Consider the following 24572-nt stretch of genomic DNA (forward strand, 5'->3'; position numbering starts at 1 on the left):
AACACTCTAACCACTAGGCTACCCTGCCGATTTCCATTGATCATTTTTGTGTGATTTTGTTGTCAGCACATTCAACTATGTAAAGACAAAAGTATTTAATATGAATATTTCATTCATTCAGATCTAGGATGTGTTTATTTTAGTGTTCCCTTTATTTTTTTGAGCAGTGTATATTTGCAATGGTTGATGACACACAAACTACTGTGACAACACCTCACAGACAGGTTTGGTTTGCAGACCTTGTGAACAGCAGCCATAATACTTGTGGACGTTCTCCCTTCACTAAATGATAGTTTAACAAATGGATCTTCTATCATTTTTATTTTTGTTACAGGTTTGTAATAAGGAAAATGATGCACACGCTTCAATATGGCAGAAGTCTGTGTGTTGTGATTTTGGATGGTGAGATGGCTAGCAACAATGACTAAAAGCTGCCAAGTGGGGAATCGTAGGTGGCTCGTTTCAGCTAACTTTATCTTGTACTTGATAACATGTCTGGTTTTAACTGTTGCATCTATGCTAATATGGTAAAAGTTCAGTAGCTAGCTAATCATCAACTGTAAAAATGTATTTGAAAGACAAGTGCACATTTTGTTTTCAGTAAACACTGGAGACTACATTTTATTTACATGTTGTCAGCAATCTAAGCCAACTCTGTCTGTTTTCCCCCATACTTCCGCACATGTTGGTTTTGATGCGAAACAACCAACCTGACTATGGGATAATGGAGAGTGAATGTAATTATTTCTTCATCTTGCTAGATGGCGTGGCAAAGCATTTAGTGTTGTGTGCATTGTGCCTCATTTGTTTCATATGACATGTGTATAACTTCCTGGCTCAGTTAGCTAGCTTGCACATTATTACCTCTTGGAACTACCCATCCCGGATCCTGGAGAATTGTCATCAACTACACTAATTAGCATAGCGCAACGGTCAAAAAATATTAATATTCATGAAATCACAAGTGAAATATAGTGAAACACAGCTTAGCCTTTTGTTAATCACCCTGTCATCTCAGATTTTGAAATTATGCTTTATGCAAAAGCAAGACAAGCGTTTGTATAAGTTTATCGATAGCCTAGCATAGCATTATGTCCAGCTAGCAGCAGGAAGCTTGGTCACGAAAATCAGAAAAGCAATCAAATTAACCGTTTACCTTTGAGCTTCGGATGTTTTCACTCACGAGACTCCCAGTTAGACAGCAAATGTTCCTTTTGTTCCATAAAGATTATTTTTATACCCAAAATACCTCAGTTTGTTTGTCACGATATGTTCAGAAATCCACCGGAAATAGCGATCATGACAACGTTGAAAAAAATTCCAAATTATATCAATTTTTTATTTGACCTTTATTTAACCAGGCAAGTCAGTTTTAAGAACAAATTCTTATTTTCAATGACGGCCTAGGATCGCTAGTGGGTTTAACTGCCTGTTCAGGGGCAGAACGACAGATTTGTACCATGTCAGCTCGGGGGTTTGAACTTGCAACCTTTCGGTTACTAGTCCAATGCTCTAACCACTAGGCTACACTGCCGCCCCATAATATCGACAAACATGGAAAATGTTTTTTATAATCAATCCTCAAGGTGTTTTTCAAATATCTATTCGATAATATGTCAACCGGGACAATTGGCTTTTCAGTAGGAGCGAGAGGAAAAATGACAGTCTTTTACGCAAGAATCATTCTGAGAGCCCTCAGCTGGCCACTTACGCAATGTAGTAGTTTACGCTCATTCTTCAACATAAAGGCGTGAAACTACGTCAAAATGCTGTAGACACCTTAGGGAATACGTAGAAAAAGGAATCTGGTTAATATCCCTTTCAATGGCCAATAGGGGTACATAGGAACACAACGGTTTTGATTTGATTTTCCTGAGCCTGCAATATCAGTTCCGTTATACTCACAGACAATATTTTGACAGTTTTGGAAACTTTAGAGTGTTTTCTATACTAAGCTGTCAATTTTATATGCATATTCTAGCATCTGGTCCTGAGAAATCGGCGGTTTACTTTGGGAACGTTATTTTTCCAAAAATAAAAATAGTGCCCCCTAGTTTCAAGAGGTTAAACTGAACCTAACAAAACAATCCTTCTTTAAGCACAAAACTCTCTAGCTAGATGTTATATATATATATATTTATATATTTATATTTATATATATATATAAATATATATATATATATATATATATATATTTATATATATATATATTTATATATATATATATTTATATATTTATATATATATATATTTATATATATATATATTTATATATATATATATATATTTATATTTATATATATATATATTTATATTTATATATATATATATTTATATATATATATATTTATATATATATATATATATTTATATATATTTATATATATATATATATATATATATATATATATATATATATATATATATATATATATATATATATATATATATATATATATATATATATAAATATATATATATATATAAATAAAGACTTGTATTATGCATCTTTATTGTTTTAGTTAGAACCATTCTAATGAAAAGGGGGTGGATTACATCGGGGGAAGTGCTCTCTTCCCCCCCCGACCCCCTTCTTTTTACTCCCCCATGTGGAAGTTTGTGCTCTCTGATTGGCTCAAGTCAACTCAAGTCAAGTTCTTGGCCACTGACAAGCATTGCGAAGTAGAAACGGCAGGGTCGTTGGTACCCGTTCAGTACACAGCAGGGACGTATCTTGCTCTAGCAGGAGAAAGCACAGGAGGTTGTTCCAAGTACCTATCGACAGTTGTCAGATTTCTCGGTCTGTCTGTACCATTGAATGAATCACCCAATCTCTGAGCGTCATCACACACACACACACACACAAAGTCTTCAGTCGTAATTATGTTGTTACCTTGCCAATCCTAAATAGCCTTACCCATCAGTTATAAAACACATTATTACGACTGCCCTCTGTGCACAGAAATAGAATTAGGACAGAAATAACTGTCTTGAGATTGCCATGTAGGTAGAGGAGAGGATTTTAACAACCCAAAACCCTGTTTTTAAAGGATTGACCTAGGTTAACCTATACCCGTCTTGCTACACTAAGCATTTCGTTCTGGCATAACTTTCTGTATAGGAATTAAAACATTTATATGCAACAGATGGTTGCCCACGCAGTGTAGTGGCCCTGTTTTTGGCAAAAGGTAGATTCTTCTCCAAACTTTAACAATTCTGTCGCTGTACAAAGTAAGCCCACCACTGTCCTTTTAAGTGTTGGCCGAAAGCCTTGGACCAGAGAACGCTCTGCTCCAGGTTTAATGCACAACTTCAGCGCACCCCACACTTGACCCTTTTCGTTTGATTATTTTCCTAGCTTCCCCTGCGACATTTACCAAATTAACCGCTCATAGTGTGTCATTGCAGGAGCACTTTCTGCCCCCCCCCCCCCCCCCCTTTTTTTGTTGCTGGTTTTCTAACTATTAGAAGAAATAGAGGAGATTGAGTGGCCAACACAGTAGGAGCCTTTCAGATACAGTCTTGTGGTCAAAACATTTTACTGTAGCCTTCAGGCCAGAACAGCTTCTCTTCCATCACTATTGATACAGCTAGAGCCTTGAGCCCCAGTGATTCATCCTATAGGCATGTGACTATACTGTATGTACTGTATCGACGTATGAAAGCGTATTAACCAGTGACTTGAAGACATTGGTGACACGGGCATATGACGTGCCATGCTATTCCTTCTGTCATCGCTTTCATATATTCAATGCTTTTGAGGAAAAGGACCAAAGAGTCAAGACTGTAGTGGTCAGACGTTTTTGAAAAGGTTGCTGGGGAACACTGGTGTGTGGGTATTCTGTTTTAAATGTACTTATAGGGTTATCCATACATGTCTAATCCAGCACTTGGGTTAAATAATGGGTATACATCCAACATTAGGCTCACTTCATATCAACCAAAGGCTCATTTGCCTACTCTATCCTGGACCCCTTTTCACACACAGCTTTGAAATTCTCTTAGGTTCAATTCAGACGTTTTTAACAATTAAGTACCATACTGTTATTTTTTTGCAATTAAAATGATGAAGAATAAACAAATTAGTGATGCACCGATATTACATTTTTGGCTGAAACCGATATCCGCTTCCGATATCCCTTCACAGAACAGCTCAAACTGGCTCTAACCAGAACAGCAAGAGGGGGAGGCCCCGGTGCTCAACTGAGCAAGAGGACAAGTACATTAGTATCATCTAGTTTGAGAAACAGACACCTCACAAGTCCTCAACTGGCAGCTTAATTAAATAGTACTCGCAAAACACCAGTCTCAACGTCAACAGCGAAGAGGCGACTCCGGGATTTTGGCCTTCTAGGCAGAGTTCCTATGTCCAGTGTCTGTGTTAATTTTCCCATCTTAGGCTTTTATTTTTATTGGCCAGTCTAAGATATGGCTTTTTCTTTGCAACTCTGCCTAGAAGGCCAGCATCCTGGAGTCGCCTCTTCACTGTTGAGACGGGTGTTTTGCGGGTACTATTTAATGAAGCTGCCAGTTGAGGAATTGTGAGTTTCTCAAACTAGACACTCTTGCTCAGTTGTGCACCGGGGCCTCCCACTCCTCTTTCTATTCTGGTTAGGGCCAGTCTGTGCTGTTCTGTGAAGGGAGTAGTACACAGCGTTGTACCAGAGCTTCAGTTTCGTGGCAATTTCACACATGGAATAGCCTTCATTTCTCAGAACAAGAATAGACTGATGTATTTCAGAAGAAAGGACTTTGTTTGAGCCTGTAATCGAACCCACAAATAATGATGCTCCAGATACTCAACTAGTCTAAAGAAGGCCAGTTTTATTGCTTCTTTAACCAGTTTTCAGCTTTGCTAACATAATTGCAAATGATCCATTTTATGTTATTTTTGTTTTTTTATTTTTTTGTTGAATTTTACCCCTTTTTTCTCCCCAATTTTTGTGGTATCCAATTGTTGTAGTAGCTACTATCTTGTCTCATTGCTACAACTCCCGTATGGGCTCGGGAGAGACGAAGGCTGAATGTCATGCGTCCTCCGATACACAACCCAACCAGCCGTACTGCTTCTTAACACAGCGCGCATCCAACCCGGAAGCCAGCCGCACCAATGTGTCGGAGGCTACACCGTGCCCCTTGGCTAGCGCGCACTGCGCCCGGCCCGCCACAGGAGTCGCTGGTGAGACAAGGAGATCCCTACCGACCAATCCCGGACGACGCTGGGCCAATTGTGCGTCGCCCCACGGACCTCCCGGTCGCGGCCGGTTACGACAGAGCCTGGGCGCGAACCCAGGGACTCTGATGGCACAGCTGGCGCTGCAGTACAGCGCCCTTAACCACTGCGCCACCCGGGAGGCCACCATTTTATGCTATTTTAATAGACAAAAAATGTACTTTTCTTTCAAAAACAAGGATTTCTAAGCAACCCCAAACTTTTGAATGCGCGTGTGTGTGTGTAATACACAGACACACAGACACAGAGAGAAATCACATTTTTGGCTGTACTGGACCTTTTTAAATAGTTACTCATTTAGATGGAACAATTTGTAAAGAATGTCGACCGAAGTGAATTAACAAACTCCTATTCATTGTGGACAAAATACTCATTATTAAAAATAAAAAATAAATGAATTATGTGCCCGTGGACATCTTTTTCTCTACGTCCAACCAGAGACAAACCCAACACAGTCAAAAGAAAAGCAGCTGTATCTAGCTCCTCTTTTAACCCCTTCTCTTCCCTCCTACCCGTAGTGCCGACGGTGAAGCCGGTTCCCCTGGGGCCTGTGGCGCTGGCAGCGGTCATCGCGGGGCCTGTGTGCGTACTGTGCTTCGTGCTGATGCTGGTCTTCTACATCTGCCACAGCCGTGCGGGCGCCCACCACCGCGTACCCAACGAGGAGGACCCCTCCATGAACCACCCCTTCCTCAACGTGGGCTCCACCCTCCAAGACCTCATCTACGACATGACCACCTCTGGCTCCGGCTCTGGTGGGTTAGGTAGCCATGGGGTGAGGGGGTGGGGATGTGTGTGTGTGACTGTGTTGGGGGGGGGGGTCTCTGTTCATGCAGGACTGCTCATGTTTCGTTATATTATTTAATCAATTTTTTTTCTTTGTTTGTTTTAGTATTAATAGATCCTTTTGTTGTGTGCCTTATCTGCTCCGACGTGGCCACTCGTGTTGCGTTGCTTCTTTGTTTGGCTGTGTGTGTGCAATTGAATGAGCGTGCAACTGTTCAGTGCGCAAGCTTTCCAGCATGCGTCTTGGTGTGAGTGTGTGCCTGTGTGAATAACTGAGTGTGTGTGTAGCTACAGAACAGTGCTTAGAGACACACTCCGCTGTGAGACGATGGGGAAATCGAGCCAGGGAGAAGTGACTCCCGCCCTCAGTGAGTGTGTAGTGAAGGCAGCCGTTATCTTATCGGTCCATCTCTAGCTCAGATGAGCTCAGCCTTAGCTGTGGCGTAATGGAAGCGGTGCGGCCTGTGGCTCTATTGACTGGGCGGCGCTAACACAGAGCGGCTGTAAAGCTGCTCTCAACCCCAGACGCCAGCCAAGGGACGTGGTGAGAGAACTGGCACGCGGAAACCTTGTCTTCTTGTTCCGACCAGCAATTAACAGCTCACTATCAGGACTGGCAGAGAAATCCACACCTCTACCTCTAGGATACCTGGATTTGATTCAGAATCAACTTCTTGGGACTTTTTGCGCGAAAGTGTGAATAGATTTTTAGTTATAATTTGTAGGATTTTCCATTCTAGGACCAAGTTGATTTGTACTTTCTGCAAGATATCAAAACTGGAGGACCAGTTAAGTCCACAGTCTAACTGAATTTGACAAACCTGTCAGTGGCTCCTTTTTTCCGGCTTTTAGAGTGGATTTTTCATTTTCAGAATGGGATCTTAAATTACCCAGCTTAATGTTTTGCTCTTTGTCGAAGCAGGTGGATAAATCCACAGTCTGCCTGAATTAAGTACACACGGAAAAAAAGGATGAGGAGCACGGCACAGACGAAAGACTTTCAAAAGTACGATTTAGGGGCCTACTATAGTCATGGAAAAACCAAGGCACTCAGTCCACTCATGTAGCATGTAGACTAAAATATTATTTTCCAGGATGTCACGGCACACATCTAGTGAACATCAGACCCTGCTAGGATCATAGTGACCCCATCTGTCTCCTCCCTGCTCTCCTCTCTCCTCATACAGCTAGCTAGCCCACCACAACCTAAGCTCGGTTTGGCTTCTAACGGCCCTGACCTCCACGGCCTCTACAGCCTGGCTATTTCTGCTGCTGCTAGTACCTGCGGCTTTCAACTTCTCAACCCCTCCCTGCAGGCCCCACAGTAAATAGCTGATGGTCCAGCTGGTGAAATTAAAGAGAGCGATAGATATATTTACTCAGGAGCACAACTCTGGCCTGTTTGTGACGGTTTCAGTTTCAATATGTTTAAGGTTTCAAAAAAAATTAAAAATAAAGAAATGCATTTGCTGAATATTGTCCGAAAAGCCGCAGCACAGACAATTAGCCAATCACTTTGTACACTGAGGTTAGTTCCTGGTCATTTTCATGACGTCGTCCTTTGGATTACTTCTTTCTTAAGCAGAAGTTGTTACCTATGTACATTGCTAGCGAGTGACCAGTCCCGTTTTGTAGCGCATTTCTAAACCATCTTCTTCCTCCCAGGTCTGCCCCTGCTGGTTCAGAGGACCATAGCCCGGACCATCATCCTCCAGGAGAGCATCGGGAAGGGCCGCTTCGGCGAGGTGTGGCGGGGGAAGTGGCGAGACGAAGAGGTGGCGGTCAAGATCTTCTCGTCCCGCGAGGAGCGCTCGTGGTTCCGCGAGGCTGAGATCTACCAGACAGTCATGCTGCGTCACGAGAACATCCTGGGCTTCATCGCTGCCGACAACAAAGGTACGACCAATCACAGCTCACCTCTAAAGAGTAAAACCACTTGTAGGGGCGCTTTTTTATTGTTTTTACTTGCCGGACGATTCGTAATGCCCCTCTATTAGGGTTTAGGATATGGTAGAACGTGCTGGTGTGGGCTTGTAACGGTTTGATAATCATGATAAAGGTTCACTTCAGCATATTTGGATGCAGTCTAGTGATCTCAGTGCAGAATCCCTGCTAGAGAGCCAGGGTAGGTGTGTGTGTGTTTCTAGAGTCGGTTGTAGTAGTTGTGCTCAGTCCAGCTGGTCTGAGCTCTCTCTGACCATCTGGAGGTAACATTACATTGCTCTGAGGAGAACCAACTCACTGTGTTCATTAACCTCCCCCTCCCTCCCTCTCTCTGTCTGTCTCTCTCTCGCTCTCTCGCTCTGTCTTTCCCTCCCTCGGTCACTCGGTCTTTCTCGGTCTGTCTGTTTCTTTTTGTTTTTCTCTCACTCATCTTACTCTACTTTATCTCTCTGTACATGTATCCCTCTCCCCTCCCTCTTTCTGTTACCCCCTTCTCTTTCCAGATAATGGGACATGGACCCAGCTGTGGCTGGTATCAGACTACCATGAGCATGGCTCTTTGTTTGACTACCTGAACCGCTACACCGTCACCGTGGAGGGCATGATCAAACTTTCCCTGTCCACTGCCAGCGGCCTGGCCCACCTCCACATGGAGATCGTTGGCACGCAAGGTGAGTAACAGCTATGTTGACCAATCACAGTCAATCAGTGACTGGTGACAGCAACACCCACCAATCAGCGACTGAGGACTTTACTCTTTGTCAAGAGATGGGAGTCGGAACATTTGCCTTTTGGCTTCACGTAGAATAGTAATGTGTTACAAACTGTGTGTAACATAGCCACCAAATGACATGCATACAATACTTCATACATATATCTGTACTCTAATCATAATGTTCACACATTAGGTTTGTATCATGGGCATAGAAAGGGGAACTTGGACGTTTGACTATGATGACAAGCGAAGTGAAGACATCAACTATGAAATAACACATATGGAATCATGTTAAACAAATCAAAATACTTTATATTTGAGATCCTTCAAAAAGCCACCCTTTACCTTGATGACAGCTTTGCACACTCTTAGCATTCTCTCAACCAGCTTCACCTGGAAAAAGTCTTGAAGGAGTTCCACATGCTGAGCACTTGTTTGGCTGTTTTTCCTTCACTTTGCGGTCCGACCCATCCCAAACCATCTCAAATGGGCTGAGGTTGGGTGATTGTGGAGGCCAGGTCATCTGATGCAGCACTCCATCACTCTCCTTCTTGGTCAAATAGCCCTTACACAGCCTGGAGGTGAGTTATGTTATTGTCCTGTTGAAAAACAAACGATAGTCCCAAAATTCTAAATAAATTACTTAGTGTCACCAGCAAAGCACCCCCACACCATAACACCTTCTCCTCCATGCTTTACGGTGGGAAATACACATGTGGAGATCATCTGTTCACCCACACAGCGTCTCACAAAAACACGGCGGTTGGAACAAAATATCTCAAATTTGGACTCATCAGACCAAAGGACAGATTTCCACCGATCTAATGTCCATTGCTCATGTTTCTTGGCCCAAGCAAGTCTCTTCTTTAGTATTGGTGTCCTTTTAGTAGTGGTTTCTTTGCAGCAATTCGACCATGAAGGCCTGATTTCATGCAATCTCCTCTGAACAGGTTGGTAACTCTGATTAACATGTCCTCTGCAGCGGTCCTCATGAGAGCCAGTTTCATCATAGTGCTTGTTCTTGCCATAATATGGACTTGGTCTTTTACCAAATAGGGCTGTCTTCTGTATACCACCACATTAAAAAGGAAAGAAATTTCACAAATGTACTTTTAAGAAGGCACACCTGTTAATTGAAATGCATTCCCGGTGACTACCTCATGAAGCTGGTTGAGAGAGTGCAAAGCTGTCAAGGCAAAGGGTGACTACTTTCTAGAATCTCAATATAAAATATATTTTGATTTAACACTTTTTGATTACTACATAATTCCATATGTGTTATTTCATAGTTTTGATGTCTTCACTATTATTCTACAATATAGAGAATAGTACAAAAATAAATAAAGAAAAACCCTTGAATGAGTAGGTGTTCTAAAACTTTTGACTGGTAGTGTGTGCATATATACAGTTGAAGTCTGAAGTTTACATACACCGTAGCCAAATACAGTTAAACGTTCTTCTTTTTTTTCCCTTTTTGTTTTTTTACTGTTCCTGACATTTAATCCTAGTAAAAATTCCCTGTTTTAGGTCAGTTAGGATCGGCGCTTTATTTTACGAATGTGAAATGTCAGAATAATAGTAGTGATTTATTTCAGCTTTTTTTTTTATTGCATTCCCAGTGGGTCAGAAGTTTACATACACTCAATTAGTAGGTACACCTCCAATTGACTCAGGCTAATTGACATCATTTATCAGAAGGTTCTAAAGCCATGACATCATTTTCTGTAATTTTCCAAGCTGTTTTAAGGCACAGTCAACTAAGTGTATGTAAACTTCTGACCCACTGAAATTGTGATACAGTGAATGATAAGTGAAATAATCTCTGTAAACAATTGTTGGAAAAATTACTTGTCATGTACAAATTAGATGTCCTAACCAATTTGACGAAACTATAGTTTGTTAACAAGAAATTTGTGGAGTGGTTGAAAAACAAGTTTTAATGACACCAACCTAAGTGTATGTAAACTTTATTTTCTATCTGAAGATGCAGGATATGCCAATGCAAAGAGTGTGCTTTCAGCTGTCCAGTTTTTTCAGATCAGTACGGATACAAGGAGTAAGGAGAGGAGACCACTTAAGACTATTGAGATGCACCCCCACTCTCTCCACTCCTATGTCAAATACAATCATGTAGGCACCAGCGGGGACAGGCAGTCTTTATCTTTTCATTTTTTCTCCTCTCACTGTCCGACCTTTGCATCAGTGAGCTCTCAATCTAATTTCTCTCTCTTTTTTGTCCCCTCTGTCGCTCTCTCTCCTTCCTTCCCTCTCTTCCTCTCCTGTTCCCACCCTCTCTTTCCCACCCTCTCTTCTCCCACTCTCATCTCTTTTTTTCTCTTTCCCACTCTTTCTTCTTCCTTCTTCTCCTCTCCCACTCTTCTTCCTTTCTCTCTTCTTCCATCCCCCCCCCCCCCAATTCCAGGGAAGCCGGCCATCGCCCACAGGGACCTGAAATCTAAGAACATCCTGGTGAAGAAGAGCGGGACATGCTGCATCGCTGACTTGGGCCTGGCCGTGCGCCACGACTCCGCCACTGACACCATCGACATCGCCCCCAACCACAGAGTAGGAACCAAAAGGTAACTGGACTCCCCATTTGGGCTCCGCTGCCCTCTTATGCCTGTTATTTGGCCTGGCAATATGATATGACTGAGTCGCCATGCCGGCTCTTTGATGTGGTTAGTGGCGACTTCAAACTACTCCCCCCTCGACGTTGGAACGGGAATCAAAAGGTAACAGGAGCCCTTTGGCGGCCATTCTGGCTCCACGAGCTGTCATTGTTTGTAATGATGTGGTGGGAGGTGGAGGTGCCTTGTAAACTGTTCGTCCATTCTGGCTCCAGAGTGCTGCCAAGCCCCCAACCACAGTGTGTGAAACTCAAAGGTAACTGGAGTCCCCAGGGGCGGCCTCTTTCGAGTCGTCATTCATAGTGACTGGAGCCATCACCCCGACTCCCAGCTCCAACAACTACTGCTCGCCGTAATAGGTGAAGGTGCTGTGAAATCGGTAGCAGGTAGGGAGGGAGGGCAGCTGCGAGGGAAGGAGGACAGGAGAGGAGGAGCACACGGCGTGAGTAATTACATGGGAACACGCTGCCCATACAAATGCGCCGTCTCTACCTCACTGCAGCAGCAACAGTGATGTTTTATGAAACCAGGTCTTGTTTCAAAGTAGCCAGGCCAAAATACAACCATAGAAATGTTGAGGGAATTATTTTAAAGACCCATAATATGCCATTGAAACCAGCATTTTTCTTGTGTTTTCTTGGTTTTTAAATCAATGTTATTTTATTGTCCAGCAGCCAAAGGCATAATCCTAGTCCTTTTAGTAACCCATGCTGATTCATCTTTAGATCTCCCCTCTTTCTTAATTTCTAAAATATATTTTCATATCTGTCACATGAAACCGCTAGCCATTTTCCCAGTAATTGCATTTTGGAACATTCATGCGGCCATATGCGCATTGTTGAGTTTATAATATGAAGAAATATACTTGATCAACATTTTAAGCTAAACGGTCTGTTCTGTTTTATCAGCCTCTGCTTTAAAAAAAGATATACATTCTATGCAGTGGTTCATCCCAGAACTGTCCCAGGGTCTGTTTTGAACTGTAGACATGTTTTTTTTCCTTTTCGGGATACCCTTAATTTTCGAGCCCTGGAGGGTATTATTTTAGTATTTGGTTGTAATTGTAATATTTTATAGGCTACCAAGGGTAACCAACCATCCTCCAACAGAGCCTTATAGGGGCAGTGTTGTATTTTGAAGCAGACTTGAATAGGCAAAGAAGCCAATAGGTGTAGCCTACATTTTTATCTGATTCTCTGTGGTGAAAAAGATAGTACAGCATTTTATTTTGGAAGGTGGTTCCTTGCATCGTACGATGATGTAAAAATGGTGTTGCAGACCTATTTTTTTTCTTCTTTTTTTGACAATTGACTTGAGCTTTTGGACGAGTAAAAATATATGTCCTACTTGTGAAGCCCTGCTAGAAACATGTCCCCTATCTTTCCTCCCACCGCACTCATGTTTCATGTAGCATTGCCCTGGGGCTGAGGAATGGGGACTGTGGGCGTGAGGGGGGGGGGGGGGGGATCAATGCTGCAGAACCAATACTGAGTCGTAGATGGGGGTGGGGGGTCGATGGCATTACCACAGTTTACTATGGTCATTGTCGGTAGGTGGTGGAGCTGCATTAATTAGTGCACTGACACATTGGCGCTGGTAGACAATGTCAAGAGTTTTTCTACCGTTCTGGCGTAGCACGGGAGACCCCCTTTCTCTTTGCGGCGGGTGGTTGTGTTGTGGTCCTGGCTGGCTCTGTGTCTGTCTGTCTCTGTTCAGCTGGCCCACTGGAATCTGTGAGGCTTAGTGAGGCTCACGGCTCTGGGACTGGGGAGGGAGATTAGGCCCAGCGCCGCAGCGCTAACACCCTTCCTTCCGGTGGCTCCCAACTTTACAGAGGGGAGGGTAGCCCCCTTCCCAAAACATTCGCTCTCATCTCCAGCTGGGAATCTGGGATTCCTTCTTAAGGAACAAAATGTCCTTTCTCTAACGACAGTATTAGAGAGATTGACCCAGAAACTGATCTGTCAGTTTTGTGTTTGAGGTCTAATGGTGCAGGTGAGAATCTGGAGGAGGGGAAACTGATTGTCCATCTGTGCCAACCGGAGAGATTTTCTGGTTATCAAGAATGTTGTTCATCTACAAATGCTGAGGAAGACAATGTCTCATATCTCTCTGAGAAGCTGTGTTTGGAAAACACGCCTGGCGGCCTAGCAGAGGATATAATCAGTTTTTTGTTTGAAATTGTAAAAATTAAAATCAGAGGAATGATTGTGTCTTTTATTGCTCTGAGTGTGTTGGGCAAATATTGATTCACTTCTAACTGCTCTGTGATATGAGCATTTCTGAAACGCTCTCAAATGCACGGGGTGTTTGTAGGTGTATTGACACCAAACCTTTTGATGTTTTTTTTTATTGTCATTATGAAACTCCAGCTCAAGGAATTCAATTGAAGACATTTTTGCTCAGTGTGGAAGGTTGTGAATTGAATGCTGCATAAGACGGTGCATAAGTGTGTGTGCGCGGTCAGTCTACTGTAGTATCTAACCAACCTTGCCGTTTCTCTCTCTCTCTCTCTCTCTCTCTCTCTCTCTCTCTCTCTCTCTGTCTCTCTGTCTCTCTGTCTCTCTGTCTCTCTGTCTCTCTGTCTCTCTGTCTCTCTGTCTCTCTGTCTCTCTGTCTCTCTGTCTCTCTGTCTCTCTGTCTCTCTGTCTCTCTGTCTCTCTGTCTCTTCTCTCCCTCTCTCCTCTCTCCTCTCTCTTCTCTCTTCTCTCTTCTCTCTTCTCTCTTCTCTCTTCTCTCTTCTCTCTTCTCTCTCTCTCTCTCTCTCTCTCTCTCTCTCTCTCTCTGTGTCTCTCTCTGTGTCTCTCTGTGTCTCTCTGTGTCTCTCTGTGTCTCTCTGTGTCTCTCTGTGTCTCTCTGTGTCTCTCTCTGTCTCTCTCTGTCTCTCTCTGTGTCTCTCTCTGTGTCTCTCTCTGTGTCTCTCTCTGTCTCTTTTTCTCTCTCTCTCTCTCTCTCTCTCTCTGTCTCTGTCTCTGTCTCTGTCTCTGTCTCTGTCTCTCTCTCTCTCTCTCTCTCCAGGTATATGGCACCAGAGGTGCTGGACGACTCGATAAACATGAAGCATTTTGAGTCATTTAAGAGGGCAGATATCTACGCCATGGGCTTGGTTTTCTGGGAGATAGCCAGTAGATGCTCTCTAGCAGGTACGTGCGTTGGTCCCCCTGTAGATCCTCCGTTATTAATTCACTGTCTGTTGCGCCCCCGATATCAACAGTTGGTGAGTAATATGATGGCGCATAGCAAGTTTATTAGTTCATGAACTAATTCTCTGGTTCTGTTGGATTATCACTGTATATACAAATCACATACATTTCCTTTTTGAAGTACATGAGCTACTTCCTCTGGGATGTTTATGATATATACTGTGCGGAGGACAAACACATTTCCCTCGAGGGATAATAAACATTTGTTGTATTGTGTTGTAAGTACCGTCAGCGGTTTGTGATGTATTTTAACGCGTCTGACGTGATTTGCGTCAGGCATCGTTGAAGACTACCAGCTGCCATACCATGACCTGGTGCAGTCAGACCCTTCTGTAGAGGAGATGAGGAGGGTGGTGTGTGAGCAGAAGCTACGGCCCAACATTCCAAACCGTTGGCAGAGCTGTGAGGTACGTCACACACACACACACACACACACACAGGACCTTCATACCATTAAAAATGCTTTTATTTTTATTGCTTTGGTTTTTAAACCATTCACATTCCAAGTTCTGAGGTACGGCTCACCTTAAGAAATGTGTAGTGTCTTCTCTTTGCAGCCATAATAACTAGCCAATTTCATCAACTGAAAATCCACATGACATGATGCGTTTAAACCAAGAACGATCGCAGCCCACAAACCTGAAACTCTCCCATGCGTCTATCGATCTCAATAAGACTGGTCTCACAAGCTAGTGTTTCCCGCTCTCCTCAGTAGCACCGCAGTCCCTCCCTCAGAGAGTAACCATCCACCCCGAGGGGAAGAAAGTGTGCTGCGTTTCTCCCCTCTGTCTCAGGTTTCCCTCTTTCACGGCATCACACTCTGTTTACAAGGCTCTTTTTTCCCCCTCTTTTGCTCTTTCTTTCATCCTCTCTGTTTATTGGTGTTCCTGTTTATTGCCTGTAAAACCGAACAATTAGATTAGAGCCAATCCAAAGTAATACAATCTTGTAATCTAATCTGGCCACTACGACCATGCCTTTATGGCTGCCAAGCTGCTGTGACTGTGCTGCACCTGCCATTCAACACAACACAGTGACAAGACAATGATCGATCAACCGGAGAGAAAGATGTCCCTGATACCAAAATAATAGTCTAATGGGTATAGATATTAAGCTATATTCTATATTTCTGCCTTGGCCAGACAAGTTGTTTGCTAAGTTGTCCCCATACCAAAAACCTTTTTATAAAAAAAAAAAGTATTTATAATTAAGATGAATACATACATGCAACCTACGGCAACACAAATACTAAGCAATGTAGCATGCCAGTACCAATCGTACAGTACAACTAACATAATATGTCAAGACATACAGGTCTGGTTTCCCAGAAACAGATTAAGCCAAATCTCGGACTGAGAAACGCTTTCATTGGAGAATCTCAGTTTAGCATAGGCCTAGCATAAACCACCCCAAAATTGAAATATACAGCCAGAGGAAAGTCATTCTCCTCTTCTTTCCCGGGTTTTAATTGAGGCTAGCTACGGCTGAGGGGGCAGTGGTTTAATGTGCCAATGGGCAGATGGCGCCTCAGCGGCCGCCACTCGTTCCCAGGTCAGGCCGTAAACACAGATGCCTTTTGTTGAGACTGGCGTGTTGCACCGCCACGGTGAGTCAGCCACACCCTGCCAACAACAATACGACCAGTAGGAGAAGGACTGAGAGGAGGAGTGTGTCTGTCTGGTTGGATAGAGCAGAGAATAGTGAGGGGACCACCTTGGGGCACCCTCTCCAAACAGACAGTGGTGTAGTTTATGATGAGGTACAGATTATCCTCGTAATGACTTCTCAGAGGACTTCCTTTGCAGACAGACCAAACTGCTGCTTATGTTCATACAGGTGGTTTGGGCTGCTAGGGTAGTTTTGGTATTTAGTGAGAGACTCTTTGTTTTCTCTGAGTCAGGCAGAGCGTGACATGTGGAGAGCCTTCCCAGCCTTGTTTTGTGTCTGACAGCATGACCCTGAAAAACCGCTCTGTCTCACCACAAGCTATGGTTTCAGGGAGGTGTGTGTGTGTGTCTAGTCAGTTTGCACACAGTGTGTGTGTATTCGGTTTGCATACTACATGTGTGCGTACGTGCAGTAAAGTGCACACACACACACATCCCTCTGTGCTCTTTAGCTAGCTAGTCACTGGGGCGTTCCTGTGGTTTCCAGCCCACAGCCCCACGGTGGCCTTGTGAACTCTCCAGATAACATCTCCCCTGTGCGTTCTTCTCACATGACTCACCCCTCTCCTGTTTCCCACTCTGGAGAAGAATCCTCTTATCCAGTCAATCTGTTTCATCAGAACCACACGTTGGGTATGAAAAGTCTGGTCGATACAGATTTGGGCCAGACCAGAGCCCCCTAGTCCAAAGTAGTGCACTATATCAAAAGTAGTCCACTATGTAGGTAATAGGGTACCGTTCCAGTCAGATGCACACTTAGTCATTTCTAGGTGTCAGGATTATGCCTGGCCTTGAGTCCATTCAGGCATACAAAACAGAGAGCGCTGTGAATGCTTCTTAAAGCAGTAGCCAGCGTGGAGACTAGCTGCTGAAAAGGCCCTGCTGGATGTGAGTCAGTGTAATCTATGTTTGTCAACACACTGCAGCAGATTGTGGGGGAGGTGAGGGACCGTGGTGGGCTGCTGCTGCTCTGCTACTACTGTGCCAGACTTCTCCCACAACCAGGCTATCACTAATACTATTACTGAATAGGGAAGCAAAATATTTGGAACTAAATAGGGAAAGTCTAGACTCTTAGATCAGTGGGGATCTTTCTATGAGTCCCAACTGTATTGAATGTCCCAGGGTCTCAACATGTGAACTTGGGTAATGCCACAGCTTCTGAAACAATAGTGTGTTTTTTTTATAGTGTGTATCTCTCTAGCCTGTCTCTTACTCTTATCCATAGGGTATTGGTACATTTTCGATTTATTTTATTTCCGAGTCGTACACCAATTGGTATGTGTTCACAAAAACGTTTTTTTTGTTGCATTAAACAAATTGAATGCATTTCACAATTTTTAAATGCACAATTATCAATCCTAAATATTTTAACGTCATTCAAATATGCATTGTGTAAGTGTTTCACTGTTGACGTTGTCGCTAGTACAGTGCTAGGACATGACCAAAATGAGTAGTCATAACCGAACAGTTCCACACACAGAATTACCTGATCTCTGTGGTTAAACACGCCCATTCAAATTGCGGGCATCTCCCACAACTGGAGCGTATACATAGCCACTGGCGTGGGTTGTATTAAGAGACCGTAGCAGATGCGGCGGCGAGGTCTACTTGTCAGAAAGCTTCCTGAAGAGTATTTGTCAGCGTTAATCCAAACGAGTGCACTCTGTCTTAATAAGCACTGGTGGAAATCGCCAAGATTATGTCCTCGACAGGTTTCTGAGAGATGTAGACAAATTATGGCCAGAAAACAGATGCTGTTTACAAGGCTGGCAACAAAATGATTCAGCGTCTCATTCCAGCTCCCCAAAAAACATACTATCCTTTTAAGAAATTAAGGGTAAGGGGATTTGAACCTGGCAATGAACCTACTTCCCTAGAGTTGGATGAACTTGTGGTTTTATGTCTCTGCATCCAGTATGCAGGAAGTGGCAGGTCATTTTGCAAGCAAATGCTAACTAGTTTCATGCAAAGACTTCGGGTACACCTAGTATGCTCGGTGCCACAATCTTGAACCGTTACCACAATCCCGAACTATCCCTTTAAACAAGTTTTTGAAGAATGAGCATCAGATTGGTCCAGGGTTTTCAATTTAGGAGAGCAAAACAGGGCTATTGTTGAAGTAGGTATTGGGTCTCCTTGTACACCCAATGACCACAGCCAAGCCTCTCAGGAGTCTAACAGTGGAAACGATAAAAACATCAGTAAGTGGTTCAGAGCCCAGGGGCCCAGGAAGACATTTTTTCTTAACTGCCACCCCCCGTACTTTCTATAGTTAAGCAAAGTTGCTATTGTTCTTGCACTATTTATGTTTCTCCTTAAACAAAAAGTGTTTGTTTGGGTGCAGTGAGGAGGGTGGGGTGGGAACTCCCTATGTGTGTGATGCACACTGGTATATTGCCGCTCTCTGTTCTGGGTATACAAAACCACTGTTTACTAATATCATTGTCATGATAATAAATACTCCTACACACCTCTGTTCTAACACGTTGTTTTAGTGACGTTTTTTCTCTCTCTTTCCTCCAGGCTCTGCGGGTAATGGCTAAGATCATGAGGGAATGCTGGTATGCCAACGGAGCCGCCCGCCTCACTGCGCTACGCATCAAGAAGACTCTTTCTCAGCTCAGCCAATCAGAGGGCATCAAGATGTAGACTCACTTTCTCTTATTATATTATTCATAATCTTATTATTTTATTATTACCATCATTAGTTCTCGCTCCGCTGTTCCTCCTCTTGGTTTGAAAGGAGAGACGGCTCGGTGAAGTTTTACTCTGATATCCCCCGACCACTCCCTAAATGCCGGCATCGTTTCCTCGTCGCCCCACCGACCGGCGCGTGGATCTATTTCCTGTATCACGGAGGTGATGGATGGATCTGGTGGAGGGATGTTTGCCAGTGCAAACCCCACCCCCCCCCCCGTCCTCAAGATTGGTGGGATCACTTCCTCCAGTGCTCGTGAATTACCTATCAGGGTGATTACAGGCCGACGTAGTCCCACCCTGCCACAGACCCATCTCTCAATGCTGTTCTGCGGAAACCAGAGGAAAGGAACAACGACCCATAAGAAAAACCCTAAGGTTGCACGACTGCTGGTCATAACATTCAGGTGACAATGCCTCCATTCCAACAACGAATGTTCTGCCACTGGGCGAGGTAGCTTGGACTCGACGAGAACCGCCCAAGAAAAAGACTGAACGAACTATAGTTTGTTTATTTTTTTACCATCTGGTACTTAAAAACGAGCATATTAATTGAGTTATTATTTGTGTTTCTTTCCATGGAGAGATGCTGGTGTGCTGTTGGACTCATCTCTCTAGAAAATGTTGCATCTTTTTTTTTTAGTATTTCTTTCTCTTCTCCCTAGGTATCACGGTACAGGGGGTCTACAGGTCAGTTTAACTTATTGGTTTTTGTTTGCAAACAGAATGGACATGAGCTCATTCAGTCTTGGCCAACATGCTATGGCATATGCAATATAGATAAAATGTATCTATTTTATATACTCTGCTCTGCTACTACTATGACAACAACAGCTCGACAGTCGCCATCATGCCTTCCCGAGCCAGGTGATAACCTGAAAGTGCCACTGCTTTAAACCTACCCCCCTTCTTCCCCTCTCATGTCAGTTACTGTGTGAGGGTGGATGGGTGGGTGGGTGTTGGTGTGGGTGGGTGTGTAAGATCACATGGAGACTTGACAGAAGCCCTCCCAGAGCTGTAGGAGCAGCAGGGAGTGTTCCTCCTCCTATGCACATGAAAGGACACATGTGGCCTTGCCACACTGCCAGGGGCAGCCACAATACTGCCTCTCTGGTGCCATCTACCCACCCCCCTCTCCCCCCGCTGCCAGCCACCCTCATCAAAACAGCAACAAGGGATGTATTTTTACCCTCGCTCTCTCTCTCTCTCTCTCTCGCTCTCGCTGCTGTATGGGAGAGCTCTCCGGACTATAGAAACGGAATATCAGACTGATAGTGGGGCTAGTACCCACAGGACTACACAGGTCACCTCCAAAGTGGCTTTAAGGAGAAAGAAAAAACAGCGCAAGCATTACTGAAGTTGCCCTATAAACATGCATTGTTGGATTCTACTTTTTTGGGGGGTTGTTTCAGAGTGTGTGACGGCACACATTTATTGTTTTAAATGTCTCTTTAAAGAAAAACAAGGTGAAGTACATTCATTTAAATATAGCAAATGGATATTTACTAAGCCATAGGTTTCCCCTTTTTTGTGCAACTTTTTCTACTACTACAAGAATGTACATTTACGGATAAAAATTATCTGGAACATTATGTAAACTGCTTCACATTTCAGCTTAGCAAATCTTAAGGGACCAATGGAGAGAGGCAGGATTGCTTTTGTTTTGTGAAAAGTAAGATGATAAATAATAACTATTATAAAGTAGGGTCAATATTATATATAAAGAAAAAAATTAAATATCGCACCAGATTTAAAGCTGCAATATGCAACTTTTTGGGCGACCCGTCAAAATTCATATAGAAATGTGAATTATAGATCTGTCATTCTCATTTGAAAGCAAGTCTAAGAATCGGTAGATCTGTTCTATGTGTGTTATTTCTGTGCTTCCTGTTTTTAAGTTTAGTTTTTGCTTTACTTTTGGTTTTGTGCGCCAGCTTCAAACAGCTGAAAATATACTATTTTTGGTTATGGAAAATTTCACAGTGGTTTTGGTACAATGATTCTCTAAACTATACTTGCTTGTTTGGTCACACAAACTGAAATTAGGCTAACTATTAGAATTTTAGCATCCAGGAAGTGGCAGAGTGGTTTCTGCATAGTGCATCTTTAACAATTGTATGTTTTTGTTTGTATTGTAAGGTGCCCTATTGCCACACACCTAAACCTGCAAGCTGCATATTTATACCAATTTGGATAGTGCTCGTTTTGGTATGTTCAGTTTCCACAGTCTTGATGTCACTGCAGCTTATTGCTCTATTTCAGCATACTAAGCAAAACCTCATATTGGAGCATGTGTAAAAAAAATATAATATTTTTTTAAATGGAAAAACTGTGTTGTCACAAAAAATAAACAGAACCCCAAAAGATATGATTGTTTGGCAATAAGTGCACTTCTTCTGACCTAACTGCACGCGAACCTGTGTGGCAATAAGGTTGTCTTTGTTCTTTTATTGTTCCTTTGGATTTCTCTACAACAGTCTGCTGTTTGGATGCATTGTATTTATCTATGGGACACTGTGCTGCTACAAAATGTCTGCCTCTGTTCAGAAACCAAGATGAGGTCAGAGATGCTCTGTGAGAGCCCCAATTGGATGTACATAACATATCCCACATGCCTCTTATTAGAACTGTGCCATTATGTTTTTGTCTCTACATGATTCACCATTGGTGTTCCCCAAGGGTGAGTGCTGGGATCTCTGTCTCTCTCTCTCTCTCTCTCTCTCTGTCTCTCTCTCTCTCTGTCTCTCTCTCTCTCTGTCTCTCTCTCTCTCTGTCTGATGCATCAGGTCAATCTTCATCCTGTAGAGAAATGCTGAAGTAGCCCTTTAAGCATTTTCTTATTATTTCTGATTAGGTGTGCTTCAGGAAATGAAGATCTGTACATTGTGTTGAACCTTGGAGATTGATTGTATGCTGTGCCATATAGTGATCTTAGTGATCCCTGCTACATACTGAAAATGTTCATTTGGAAGATTGAAGTTAGTGGAAATGAATGGACAGAGGGCGGGAAATGGTGTATATATCCAACTATTGATGTAGGACCTTAATTTGATCGCCCCATTGCAGGAAAACATGCCTGTAAATCAGCAGGACATGTTAAACTTGTGTATTTGAGGTTTAAAAAGACTTCTGATGTTTGCAATTTTCCCTTACAAAAAAAATGTAACAACCCCTACAAAGATGTCGATTATTTATAATCCACGTAATAACTCACATTTCCTGTTGCTGCAGGATTATTTTCCTGTTGTAGCGAAATAGTCACATTTTAAGATCCTACATCTTGTATATCTGTCTGGAAGCTCTGTCCTGCACAGTTGGTCAACAAAAATAGTTTGAACAAAAAGGAAGTGAAAGCTATCCCTAATATTAAGAGAGTAACAGATATCGCTGCTATGACACATGTTGAACAAATGGAAGGGGGAAAAAGCAGAAACGTCATCATGCTGAATTAGGTCCCCGTGCGTGTACATAATGCTAGATCTTAGAGCTTGTGTTTGTGGCAAGGTCAACTCCATTCTCTGGGACATAACAACAACAACACTCAAACAGCAGCAGTTCAGCTGACTACTTCACTATCTATGCCTCCGTTGTCTACACTGGGCCAACGTTCATTCTGTGTCCGGACACATTTCTGTCTTAAAATCACCAGCAGCCTTTCTTTTCGTTTCTAAAATCAAAGGTGACTTATTCTTACATTAAGTGTAAAAAAACATGACATATCCAGGTATTCCCCTCTCAGTGATATGCAGGTCATTTTTCCTGGCCATACCAGCTTACAAGTTAACAGAAACAACGACAACAACCATACCGTTGCACCTCTGGTTTTATCATAAAAATAGGGCGACAGTCGCGGCTTTCGGGGTGGTCTAGAGTGGAAAAGTGGGGTTTTAGGTCTCGAAGCGCATTTAGTTTGCCTAGGGGTCTCTTGAGGTGCTACCAGTGTCCTTTTCAATACCCCCCACCAAAAAAACTTTTCTGTGCCTCCTTTCTGCTCATCTATTTCCACCCAAACACAGAAAGGAGACACAAGCCAGGATGTCCCAGGCAGCAGACTGCCAGCGGCCATCTTTGTTGCACCAGTTAGGAGGGTTGAAAGGGTGGGTGTTTGCTGTACGTGCCCTTTTGTGACCCAAACTCATATGATCTGGTAATTTTATCACTGGCAGACAGTCTGCTCAGACAGAAACTGACAAACAGTACTGTTGCTCGAAGCAAGGAGCAACACTAATGGTTGCTATTTTTATTTGATTTAATTTGTTTTAAATTCATTATTTGATTTATTGTGTGATCTATTTGAGGCCAGGGAGATATGCAAATGATGACCCCCCCCACTGAGACTAAACTGACGTGAATGTATAAACTCAAATGGCTCTACCTTTCCCGAGAGAGGCCGCAAACCGGAGCACAATTTGCATAATTCCTTCAAAGGTCATGCATATGCCCAGTTGGCCTGCAAAACCACAACACACAGGTTCCTCTTATAGTTATGCACATTTTTTTGGTCAGCGTGGTCCCTTTCTTTGCTTTCCATTTTTCGCTCCTGTCCTGTTTGGGCACCGTTTTTCTGGTCTCTATCTATGCTACTATCTGGATCTTTTTTGCAGTACTGTCAGTACACTCAGTTGTGTCAGAAAGCACAGGCATCATCATTCTGGAGACATTTTTAGACTGCCAATTAATGCCCAAGGGAAAGAAAGCAATGGTTTGGGTCACAAAAGGGTCCTGCTTGCTAAATAAAAAGCCAATAGTGGTGCTCTCCACGGGTTCTATGTGGCTGCTGTAGTGAGACTGTTGTGTAAAAGCTTTATCGTGTTTTATTTGGTGCCTAAGTTAGACTATTCCCCCTTCTGTAATTTTTCCACCTAGAATGACGAGCTGCATGTGATTGTGTTCCAATGTATGCATCACTTGATTTATAAATAAACAAAAAAAGCTGGAAAAAAATATGAAGTGTAATTAACAGGATATTAGGTCATTCAAATCTAAAGAAAATACCTCCTGAAGACCAATGTGTTTTTACCTCAATGTATATATTCGATTTGTTTACGCCTAGTTAGATTTTTTTTGGTTTCTATGAAATGCTCATTTGAAGAATACACATTTGTCAATGGTACTTTTTTTGTCAATGGTATTGTGTTTTGTGGTGTTCAGTATATTCCTCTATTTACCATTATCACTTATTGACTTCTGTTCTGTCTCAAATGTAAATGCTTTACCAACGTCAAAACCTTAGTCTTTTCCAAGCCCCTCTGAGCTGTGTTTTAAAAATGTCTTGTTCTTTTTAAGTGGTCAAAAAGGAGGCTGCAAGGAGTGACCGGTTTCAGAATCGCCTGTGCCCCCTTCTGATTATTTCTAATGCATATGTATTGACTTCTTTTTAATAGTGTGCACCGAAGAATGAACGATCAACATAGGATAGCTTATGTTAAGTTCTAACATAGTTGGAGTACAAAGTGGTGTGAATAAAATACATTTCTGTAAGACCATGGTTTTGTTTGTGGTGTTGAATTCACATTCACAGGCTGTGTAAGGAATGAGCCATGTATTTCATTTCTGCTGGGGGGGTTATGGTGTGCCAGTACAGGAGGATTAGACCTTCCTATCAAACAGAATGGAGTAGACTCTCTTGGTTTTGGCTGAAGGCTAGCCTGTAGCCCAGGACTCTCCAACCCTGTCCCCAGAGAGCTAGCCACCTGC

General features: G+C 42.9%; 1 protein-coding gene across 3 annotated transcripts in view; it reads left to right on the top strand.

Annotated features, from left to right (window-relative positions):
* Positions 1-19674, top strand: part of tgfbr1b (transforming growth factor, beta receptor 1 b) — a 63587-nt gene extending 43913 nt beyond the window's left edge. The window contains exons 3-9 of one of the 3 annotated variants that reach the window (XM_036944065.1): positions 5752-5997; positions 7685-7915; positions 8467-8634; positions 11101-11257; positions 14324-14448; positions 14785-14915; positions 18702-19674. In XM_036944065.1, the coding sequence (XP_036799960.1) occupies positions 5752-5997; positions 7685-7915; positions 8467-8634; positions 11101-11257; positions 14324-14448; positions 14785-14915; positions 18702-18827 (1184 nt within the window). In that variant the 3' untranslated portion in view covers positions 18828-19674. The remainder of the gene's footprint in view (positions 1-5751; positions 5998-7684; positions 7916-8466; positions 8635-11100; positions 11258-14323; positions 14449-14784; positions 14916-18701) is intronic. The other 2 variants (XM_036944066.1, XM_021562716.2) reach the window with 2 other exon arrangements.
* The last annotated feature ends 4898 nt before the right edge of the window (positions 19675-24572 follow it).

This window comes from Oncorhynchus mykiss, chromosome 15 (genome assembly GCF_013265735.2).
Source record: "Oncorhynchus mykiss isolate Arlee chromosome 15, USDA_OmykA_1.1, whole genome shotgun sequence".
Lineage (NCBI taxonomy): Eukaryota > Metazoa > Chordata > Actinopteri > Salmoniformes > Salmonidae > Oncorhynchus > Oncorhynchus mykiss.